At 36.2% G+C, this 11,133-nt stretch overlaps 1 protein-coding gene across 1 annotated transcript in view; it reads left to right on the forward strand.

Moving 5' to 3' along the window:
- LOC107093401 (glycine receptor subunit alpha-4-like) overlaps window positions 1–11,133 on the forward strand; it is a 79,804-nt gene that overhangs the window by 38,955 nt on the left and 29,716 nt on the right. Inside the window, exon 2 of the mRNA XM_015388439.1 lies at window positions 9,210–9,357. Within this exon, the coding sequence (XP_015243925.1) occupies window positions 9,210–9,357 (148 nt within the window). The remainder of the gene's footprint in view (window positions 1–9,209; window positions 9,358–11,133) is intronic.

The following is an 11,133-nucleotide window of genomic DNA, read 5'->3' on the forward strand; positions in this document are numbered from 1 at the left end:
GCATTTTATTATATATATATACATGTAGGTTTGGAGTCCTGTTATACACATTTAATTTATTTTTTTGTTTTTTTTCAAATCCTCAAAATAGAAATACCACAAAAATTTGATTTCTTTATTGTACCTCTGTAAGTCCATCAATGCAAGAAAACATAATACATTAATACTGCAATGGAACTTAAAGTTGCAAATATCGTACAGCAGATCAGCCACATGGTGCCTCATTTTCTCTAGGATGAGCTGCAGGGAAAATAAACATTTAATCATGAATGCTTATCACGTATTTAAGCCTACTTATTCATTTTGATAGTTGGCTAATGTACACTTAGAGCCCTTAGGAGGCTTATATAAGACTTTAACATTTTTGCTGCTCCAGACAGATCGTTTTTTTTTTTTGAACATTTTTGGTGGCAGACCCCTGTTCTAAATAAATCCAGTTGCTTTAGATTTAACAACCATAATCTACTGCTAATATGAATGACAAAAAGGGAATAACAAGAACTAAAAATGAAACATATAACTACATGGCAATCGAGTGTCCTCAAGTTTAAATAAAGTATTGTTAATAGAAAAAACATCATCGGTCAACCTCTTGCCTGACATGCAACTTTGTTGGCATGTTTCTTACCTTTTGTTTTTTCCTTAGTATGTTCTTAAGCTTGTTCTAGTAAATAGTCTTATTCTTTTGTCCTGATCATGGTACATCTGAAGATACATTTCTGTGTCACCAAGTTTAGCTTGAGATAATTCCCTCTATGGACATTTTTCCCTCTATGCACATGTATAAATGTCAAACAGTGATTTGGTTTCTATAAATCAAAAGCAGAAACACTTCTCTGAGATAAACTCAGAGCAGGAAACTTTGTAAAGTGTGTGGGTGAAAGATTTTATTAAGTTGTGACATTATGACAGCTACGAGGGGTTGAAGAAAGTGCTGATCCACTCCTTCAGATTTAACACAGCAGGATTTGGGCAGATAAGCGAATTAAATCATAAACAGAAGGATATTATATATCACACAAATATGAATTTTTAGCTCACTAGACCAGAGTGGATGAGAGTGCTAAAGATTAGTTAAGGCTGCATTGGAACAGCCTGGGGTTATGGTTGGTGTTCAGTCATAGAAACATGAACATAATTCTGTCATCAAGTCACAGCTCGCTGTGCCCCGGTTATTACTGCGGCGCAAGCCTGGAAACATCCCATCACTAAGTTCTCTGCAGATGTCAAAGCTCAGTGATGAGATTAAAGTTCACACAGTGCAAATTAGTTCACATGAGGGATGGCGCAGAGTTGTTATTTACACCGGATTAACAAATCGAAAAAAATCAAGAGTGTGGAAATAGAACATTTGGACAAGATTTACATTTTACAGTCTTTACTTAATTTACACACTCAGGGAAAGTTCATGACTGGAGCATTTGTTTCGAGCAAAGAATATCAAACATAACGAGACACCTGAAAAAGGCATTAGATACATATATAAACTCGACATCTGGAGAGCATGGGTAACTATAAAGTATGCAGTTAAGACCGTGCTACCTTCTTCCATTGCTCCATGCATCAGTTCAGATTCATGTTTTATTTTTGGTTTGTTTCCAGCAGTGGACATGGGTCAGTGGACACCTCTTAGTTGCAAAAAGCATGTATTCTGTTTTTTGTTTTTTTTTCTAATTTAAGAAGCAGCACAAGAAAATAGTAATTCAAGCTTTAGAGTTGAACAATAGATTAATGAAAGCAGGTGAGAAGGTGTACTAAATCAGAGATGAATGTTGCTTGGGGCATTATAATACTCTGGACAATGTTTTGCTGACAATCATAAGGCCCTGCCATGCTGTTTAAGAACACATCCATGGCACCGGCATTGGCTTCACCCTCTGGATTATTCTGCCTTCCTTCATCTGGTCGGTACTGATCTCCTGTTTGTCCTATGTCCTCTGGGACTAAAGTGTCTCAGACTCTCTGGGTGGCGCCCGCCGCGTCTTGTTGACAGCCCATCGGCTGGAATCAACCTCGTTCTCTGGGCACGAACTGAACTATTCAACCCAAGGTTCCTGCCTTAGAAGTCCTTGCTGTAACTGTGGATCCGCTGTATAAACTATTAAGCAGGTGTTTATAATCTTATGCTTAATCAGTGTATTTAAAGCAGTGTTTCTTGCAAGTATCCTGCCAAAAAATTTGAAATATAAGTGATTAAAAAGGTATGATTTAAAATATATCCTTACTATGTTTTATTTGAATATTATTTTCTGCATTATATAGAGTAGAGTACCCTAAATCTTTTCATCACATTATAAAAAAAAGATTGTGTCAGCCTTGTTCAATCCTTGAAGATAATTCTGAGATGTTCCTGTATTTAAAATCTGGAAACTCTTTTTTCCTCCATACATCATATGCTTCACTTAATAAAAACACAGATTAAGTGAAGAGCCTGTCTGCATGAGCTCTGCCTGCATGTATTTTAATACCAACGGCTGTCATAGTACAAGAGCGACATTGGTCCTGTCATTGAAGATGAATGTTCAAGGTTGAATTGCAGTTTGCTCCAAATCTCATTCATCAGCCAGTCCATTGATCAAAAGGAGCTATTTGCAGCCATAGGGCATCATAGAGAAACATCTGAAGACAAGGTTTACATAGGACATTAAAGACAAAATGACATAATTTTACAACCATAAATCTTTACTAAGGAGATATATTTTGGGAAAAAAAATTTAATAGTTAAACAGCCTAATTTATCAAATCTGGTTGTCTTAATCTAAGAGATACCACTTTAAATTCTTTGTTTCAGTGAATTACAGATTTTTAATCCAACAAGTATCCCTTCATGGACTGAGAGAGATAAAATGAACACATGTATAAAGCTAAGGTTTAAACCGAACCGGATGGTAACTTCCCAGAAGCACGAAAATTGTTCAAGATTGTGCTCATCTACTGACCCCAGCCCATAGCAGATACTTGTGCACCAAAAAAAATTAGGACAAGTTAAGAAAAAAAAGGTTGAATTAAAGGGCATGTTTCCTTATTTTAAAAAATAAAACAATTTCTTATGTGTTCATAACTTATAATTCTTTAAACATTTGAAATTGAGAACTCGTTAGGAGAGAGAAACTAAAAGCATAACTTAAAAGTACTCTTTGATCATAGTTATTTTTATAGAAAAATTACACAAGCACAGAGACTGTTAAACAAGCATAGTTTTAATGATAAGCAAGTATAATAAACAATGAAAACAGACAAGCTATAGATTGTGGGAAGTTATGAGAATGACATTCGATCCAGGTTAGCTTAATCAGGAGAATACAGAACAACTTTGAGTGCTGAGCAGGTGTACTGAGGAAAAACATTAATTATGACAGGAAACACAAGAGCAGTTTAATTAAATGCAAAGGAGAACCAACTTCCTCAGTTTCATCACAAATAGAAGCTTTTCAGTATGGTTATTAGTACCGACTCTGTTGCATTGCATCAAAACACTCAGCTCCTCTCTATTGTCCATCAGATGTACAGATCAAGTCTTATTTGTGATGAATGGAGAGGAAACTGTTAGTCTTTAAACAACAGATGTGCCACACAGGAACTCACGCACAGCTAGGGTAAAGTTAAAGTAACTTTCAAAATAAGAGGCGATGCATGGGCAGGTTTTGCATGCATCGAGTGAGGACTGTTGCAAGTGCTGGTTGAAGGAACATTCTTGCCTGCGTCTTTGAGGCAAGACAGTGGTCAGAGGGCCCAGTTACACCTGTGTAAAACAGCCTCGCTTCTGTCAGTGAGCCCCAGGGCAGCTGTGGCTACAGTGTAGCTTGCCACTGTAAGAGTGTGTGAATGGATTAATGTACTGTAAAGCCCTTTGGTCAAGTCTCCTGACTTGAAAAAGCACTATATAAGTACAGACCATTTTCAATAAATGGAATTTTATGAACATTAGACTTCTTCCTCTGGCAGAGTGTATAAAATTTCATTTTAATAACACTCAGTTATGCGACAGTTATTTCACATATTGTTTGGTCCTAAAAGTCATTTAAAGCTGGGATATAAACCTAGAATGATGTTTTAAGAAAATGAAATTTTACTTACTCTTTTTAATTATAGACAAGGCATGAAAAGTAAAATAATACAAACAAACAAAAAAGAAAGTTAAAAATAAATCGTTGCAGCGGAGATGTTTGCTCATGAACAACCCCAATGTAGTCTTATTTATTTACCATTCTTAGCAGAAGTAATCTTGATAGTGTGGTGTAGTACATTGTTTAAAGTATAACAATGATCTAGAAAAGTGCTGTTTTCTCCTTGGAAGTGGTGGCCTAGTGGTTAGAGCATAGTATCCTGTTTTTGTTTAAAAAGTAAAGTATGAAACAGATGTTCTATTGTTTCGTAGTCAGTTTTTGCTATCTTTTTATCTTTTTTTTGTTTTTTTATCATTACCTATGCTAATATAATTAACGCTGTATAACATCAGGAAACTACTGTAACTGTTAGGTACAGTTTTTGTCACTTCCAAACTTTACCTCGTTATTTAAATGTAATTTAGCAACATTCAACGAGAACTTGTCTGATAAGTTGTCACAAGCACTAATTTGTCATCTTATGAGATTGTGACGGTCTGTTAGACATAAAGTTTGGTGTAATGCATAGAGGTTTTCCTTTGCTGTAGACAGCACTGGCTTGTGCATACAACAATAAAAATGAAATTTTTAGTCCTTCAGAAGAAAAGAGCTGATGTTAGAGAACACTTTACTCATCGTGCTTGTGTCATTATATAAGAATGTTCAGTCAACACTGTTACGTTGTTAGAGAAATGTTCTTGTATGCGCATAAAGTTCTATTTCACCTTTGATCCAGCTTTGATTTTGTAACCCAGTAAATTCACTTGCTAATGAGAGTTTGACAGTTTTAGGCTCACTATGTAATTGATGGAAAGAGATTAGTCACGCATTCTAGACGGAAGTCTGGCACAGACGGCCAAATAAAAAGGAATGCAGGGGAAGTAAAAGTTCAGGCTAATTAAATGTCAGTAAAGAACACCTTAGTAAATGAGCAGTTTAACGAAACGACCATCCAACATATATGTGGAAAGTACTGGAAATCCAGTTTCCATTTATTTTGTGGCTTTAAAATTGGTAAACTTATAAAATCTTCGTTTTTCACAAGTGTACTTGGTATTGGCTCACTTTTGCATAAGGTCTATGATTGATTTGATGATTTGTCCTAAATGCTGAGATAAAGAGAAGGTTAGACCTTTCCAGTCACAAGGCACCAAGTGAGTTTGGTGAGGTGTCTGGGAAAATTCCTGGAGAGATCTGTCACTGTAAAATGGAGATGTTGAAGTGTAAACATTTAGTGGATTACTTCATTCTGGATCTCTAAAAGCACACACCTGTGGTAAACCTTCTATTATTTTCTGAGGAAGGTTATGGAATCTGAATTGGCTACAACCAGGTCTTTAATTGCAGATGGGACTTCCAGAATGTAAGGCTTTAAATTTATTGGTGTCAGCTACTCCAGCAGTAATGAAATAAAGATACCTCTATGGCTTTGTTGCTTTGAAAACTCAAAGGCTTAGACAGGTTTCACGTGCCCAGGAGCAAAGCAGCCTGTGGAAATGTAGTTTGCCTCAAGGATGTTCAGGAAATATAATTAATATAATTAACAGCTCTAAAAAAAAACATCCAGGCTGTGTATAATTTAGGGGCTGGCTTCTGATTCAGACTAAGGTTATCATGAGGTCTGAGGATTTTCCCAAAAAAATATCAGGACATTATTTTAGATATGTGGTTAATGTCTCTTGAATCTTGCATGAGGAACTTGGAAATTACCAAGGGAAATTTAGAGCAGTTTAGTTTCCCAAATTTTGTAGTAACGAGACTAAAGGGTTTGTTGCAGTAAACCAGAAATAGCACTTCCCAGCCTATCTATGAGATTTTACTATAGTAATTGACATGTAATATGCATGTTTGTTTAATTGTGTTTGCCATGCGTTAGTCTCTTTTTTGATTTTTGCAGGCCTGCTTATTGTCTTTGCAGTACCTTTTACATTTACTGCGCATTTATGTATTTGTAGTGTGTTTGCACATATTAGCCACTACATTACAGAGATCACTTGAAGCCTATCAAGAAATGAATCTCGGTGACTTCACTTTATTTATTTTGAAAAATCTGTAAATAACTGACAGTCATGTAATTTACAAGGTGGATTAAAACCGTCCCCAGAGCCAGAATAGGTAGATCAGGATGCAGAGGCCTCAGTCGCTTACTGTTCCCCAGTTCTCTTGGAGCCGCTCCCTCATGATTTCCCTGCAGGTGGTTGGCCTACTGGGGCATGTCCTCATTTCATTCCTTTGGGCTCTGCCTGAATGTGTCCCAGGAGAAAGAACCTGACCACCAGACGCTCGCCAAAAAACCCCAAGGCCTGGTTCAAGGGTGAGATCCTGGCTCCGCCATACTGGGCAGCACTAGGTGCCTCGATTATTTTGTTTTGTTTGTTTTCTCTTCCACATAGAGTGAAGGTGGCTCAGAAATCTTTTTGGATGCCCCTGGACACCTACAGTATGTACCTTGGGAAGTTTCAAGTCTACTTTTTGGTGTCTGCAAGCTACATTAACCAGATCCCAGGGCCCATATAATTAACTGAATAACTACCATTTAAGGCTTATTCTTCTCTCTATAATTTTTTGACTTTGTTCATTAGCACGTGTAAGACAAAGAGAAGGACAAAAGAAGTGCTAGCAGACAGAGCTGATAGTTTAACTACCAAGTGGAGATATAACAGAATTAAGTTAGTCATTAGTCTGATTGATATGATGTGTTTCAGAGGAATAATTATAGTAATACTTCTAATAATAATAGCTACATATTAAAAAATATATAAAAAACATAAAACTATGAAATAAAATGTTCTTTAAAATTTCTCTTTTTGTAAATCCAACTTCTATGAAAACAAGGGGATTAAAGAGTTGTCTAGCAAATTGCAATGTCTCTGGTAATTGCATTTTTGTGTTGTAAAATGTTTTACCTGGGTATTACATAAATAAAACTCAGTTACAAACATTTCTACCTGCAAAAAGGCAGTAATGGCATAAATAAAGTGTTCTATATAGTGACAGTAAATCTTCACAATTTTTGTGTGGAGGGGACATAAAGAAGCGTGTTGGTAATGACAAAGAAATGAGGCTTGGCCTGGATTTGAATTTCTATTTGCAGCCTAAACTGTTAGAGAACACAAATATATCATGATGTCAATCTCTCCTCTGTGTCCTGAAATATCCTCCACAAAGACCTCCAACCTATAGTCCCTGACTGCGCAGTTTATGTGACTGTAGATAGAGCTAAGAGGCCCTAAGATTGATGGATCAGAGACTGGCTCCACACACACTCACAGTAACACGTACACTAGCAAAGCTGCCTTGGGATTGAACCTGCCATCTTTAGTACAAAGCTTTAGATCATGACCGATTGTGAACTATTTACAGTTGTGTCAAAATTATGGGGTGAAATATGCTGTGGCATGCCAAGGGCCAAACTGAAAACTAATCCATTGATCAGGATCTTTATCTTTTCTCCTTAAACATTTCTCCTCTCTTTTTCCTCATATTCTCATTTTAAATTCGCCTGTTGGTAATTTCTTTCAGGGGTTGTCTAAGACTCTGGAGCTCCAATCAACTCAGTCCTCAACCCTGTATGACGTTCATAGCATTACAATTGAGCCATCATTCTGTCAGGCATACCCCCACCAGGACAGCAGCATTGGGAATCACAGGAGGAGGACAAGTTTACCTTAGCTTCTCTGTTCCTTCTCTGTGCTCCAAACATAACAAGCTCAGTAAAACCGAGACATCATCTAACAGAGTTAAAATGTTAATTATTAGGAGCCAATCTGTTTTAATTGCTAAAAATTTTCATCCTCATTTACCTAAAGCTGGGTAATTCTTTGTTGATCACTGATTTGCTGATCCCCACTCTCTTTGATTCTACTTTTCTTCTGTAATACTGAATCTCAAATTCATACAGTGTCTTCCAAATATGTTCATACCCTTAACTTTTTTATTTCATATAATAACACATTACTTGGATTTAATTTGATTGAGTAAAACAAAGTTGTGTATGACTTTATGGTGGAAAAAACTATGCATAGTTTTCAATGTTGTTTTTTCATATAATTATTTGTAAAGCTACACTACAAATATATTTAGCCCCTAGCTTGCTGTCCCTATCTAACAGAAACTTTGTGTCAAATCCCATTAACTTAAAGAGGTTAAAGAGATTTTGAATAAGTTTAAATTTTTTGCTAGGTCGTACCCATTCAACACAGACGCATTTGACGTCACAGCCGCACTCTTGTTTTATTTCTTAATTTCTTTTTTTCTCTCTCTCTCTTTTTGGCTTTGATCTTGAAAATAAAAAACTGTAAAGCAATTTGTTAGAGGTATCATGGAGGAACTATCTGGCAATGCCTGAGCTCTGTCTCAGGTTATTTTTAACCTAGTATTATTTTCGTTTCCAACCTCCTGCGCCGTGATTGGATGCCCTCTCGACTCAGTGCAGGAGGTGGGGGGAAAAAAATCAACAAAAAACATCTCTATAAGATAATGTCTCCCACCCCATGCATAAAGCTGCTGCTGAACTGGAATGTTCCTTCAGTGACAGCCTGCTGCACCCTAAATGCACCAAGGAGCGTTATCACAGATCCTTTCCCCAGCAGCTGTAAGACTTTATAAACATCACTGCTCCCAGCAGCCTCAAAAAATGTTGCTAGTACATTCATGCTGATTTTTGCACAGCTTAGTTAAATAACGCTTCTGTCATTTTTGCACATCTTTTGTGTTGCTGATATTTTTTACACATCCATTACTGTAAAAATGTCCACAGCTGTATATTGGTTTTTTTTTCTCCAGGTGCTCAGTATTTATATTGTTAAAACACTGTACAGTACAGTATTTTATTTGTGTGACAAGTTTTGCTATAATCTTTTGCTGCTGTAATGCCACAATTTCCCCATTGTGGGACAAATAAAATAGATTTTCTATTCCCATTTTTGTGAAATCCTTTCATGTCAGTGCTGGCAAAATTTCTAAAAAAAATTATTTATGTACTATATTTCTTTCAGTTTAATTATTTTATTTTGTAACACAAAATACATTGTCATCATACTCACCTGTACAACATTCAAAACACTTACTCTTTTGTTTTCTGCATGTCCTTGCTTCTTTCAGATTGAGCTCCTGTAAGGAGGAGATAAAGCCCCCCGGCAGGGCTGGACCACAGCTTTCACCTTCCGACTTCCTGGACAAGCTCATGGGGAAAACATCAGGATACGATGCACGCATCAGACCCAATTTCAAAGGTACACTGTATTCCAAGGTAGACCCTCACAGCAGCAATCAAGAAAATCCAAAAGTAGACAGACAAAAAAAGATAAACACCTTGCAGTCTCTGCAGTTAAACAAAAAGAAGCAAACCTTTCTTGGATTTTTATTCTAGAGGGTTAGACAGACATGTAACTGTACCATTTTCCAAGTAACATTTATTTACCAGAAACTAATTTAATAACATTGATTTAATAGTGGTAGAACACTTTGTACATACTGTGGGTAAGAGATTTTGAGCCACTTTTAAAGCTGGAGTTTTCATTCTAAGCCCTGTTTGTTTTTGTGTTGCTTAAAGTCTAGATCTGTTTGTCCATGAAACATTAATGCCAATGGAGATAAATTTTTAAACAGTTGCTTATAAATTCAAACTGGATAGGTGAATATTTTGTTTACAGGTTTTCCTGCACAACAGTGATCGGAAATATCTGCTTATCAATAATGCACATTTGGTGCCACTCTCTTACAAAGTATTTTGATCAATTAGACACATATTTATAGTTCTCTTAAACTATAATGTATTATCCTTAACTTCAGTGTAGCAAAACTACTGCAATATTTTACTTGTAATGGCATAATTCGAAAGCATTTTTTTCATTGCATTCAGAGTAATTTCTGCACATTGTTATAACCCACTTTTTCCATACTTGGCTGTTATTTATTTGCAATAGTTCGTGCACTGAATAAAACAGTAGTAACTAGCAACTGCAGTCCTCCATTATCAATAATTATCATTTTTAAAATGGCGGAATCTGTAACTCAGAGCAACGACCAAATGTCTTTGCGACCCAATTCTAAAATATTATAGCACAAAAATGCTCATTTGTATGCCTATTAAAGGTATCTAGAAAGCTTTAAATTGATTTTCATATATTCATCTTTTGATCTACACTAAGAATTACATATTCAGTCTTTAAGATGAGAAAACAATCCAATAATTTCAAATCTAAGACACAAGTTCAAAAAATAATTGTGAACAAAATTACAGTTACTATACTTATTTGTACTTTCTCTGTTAATATATTCGGCGTTTCTCTGCTCATGAGCTTGGTCCTCATGCTGTGTTCATTTTTAGCCCCACAATTCTTTTATAGGATTTAGGTCTTTTGACTGAGATAGCCATAGAAGAAATTAGCTTTTGTGTTTGATGCAAGATAATCTGTTAATAGGGTTATATTATTATCCACATTGTCCAGGTGAAAGACCCAATTACAGCAGTTTAAACATATCATGCTTAAAGGTATAGTGGAGGATTTTCATAAATTTTATAAAAGATGCGTCCTCTTCTCATACACTTCCTAGACACTTTTCCTCTTACAACCCTTGGCCATTTTCAAAGGCGAGCTTCAATGACTGGCTGAAACTGTAGCTCACCACACATATAGACCTGAAAGTGCGCATGCTCAGAAAAAGCTAATTGAGTATGAGCATGTAGGATGGCCGTACATTAACATATCACCAGAATGATTGACAATTAAGAGGACCACTTATTTTGATGATCCACCTGGAAAAAGAACATCCTCCATTAAACCTAGCCTGACGTAGTCCGACTCAATTCTAGTCAGAATATGAGTCTGATACTGCTCCATAGAGCTGTGATTATGGGGCGTGTTTTGAACGAACCAGGAAAAAAAATGCCTCTGCACTCAATTGGATAGACCTACAACCAATAAGAGCAACGGAGTGCGTGACGTATGTTAAGCAACGCATAGTTGTTGTCAACAAAAATCTTATTATAGGCGTGCAGTTGCATGCCTATAATAAGAAGATG

The sequence above is a fragment of the Cyprinodon variegatus genome, unplaced genomic scaffold, assembly GCF_000732505.1.
Source record: "Cyprinodon variegatus isolate N-32 unplaced genomic scaffold, C_variegatus-1.0 Scaffold19, whole genome shotgun sequence".
NCBI classification, from domain to species: Eukaryota; Metazoa; Chordata; class Actinopteri; order Cyprinodontiformes; family Cyprinodontidae; genus Cyprinodon; species Cyprinodon variegatus.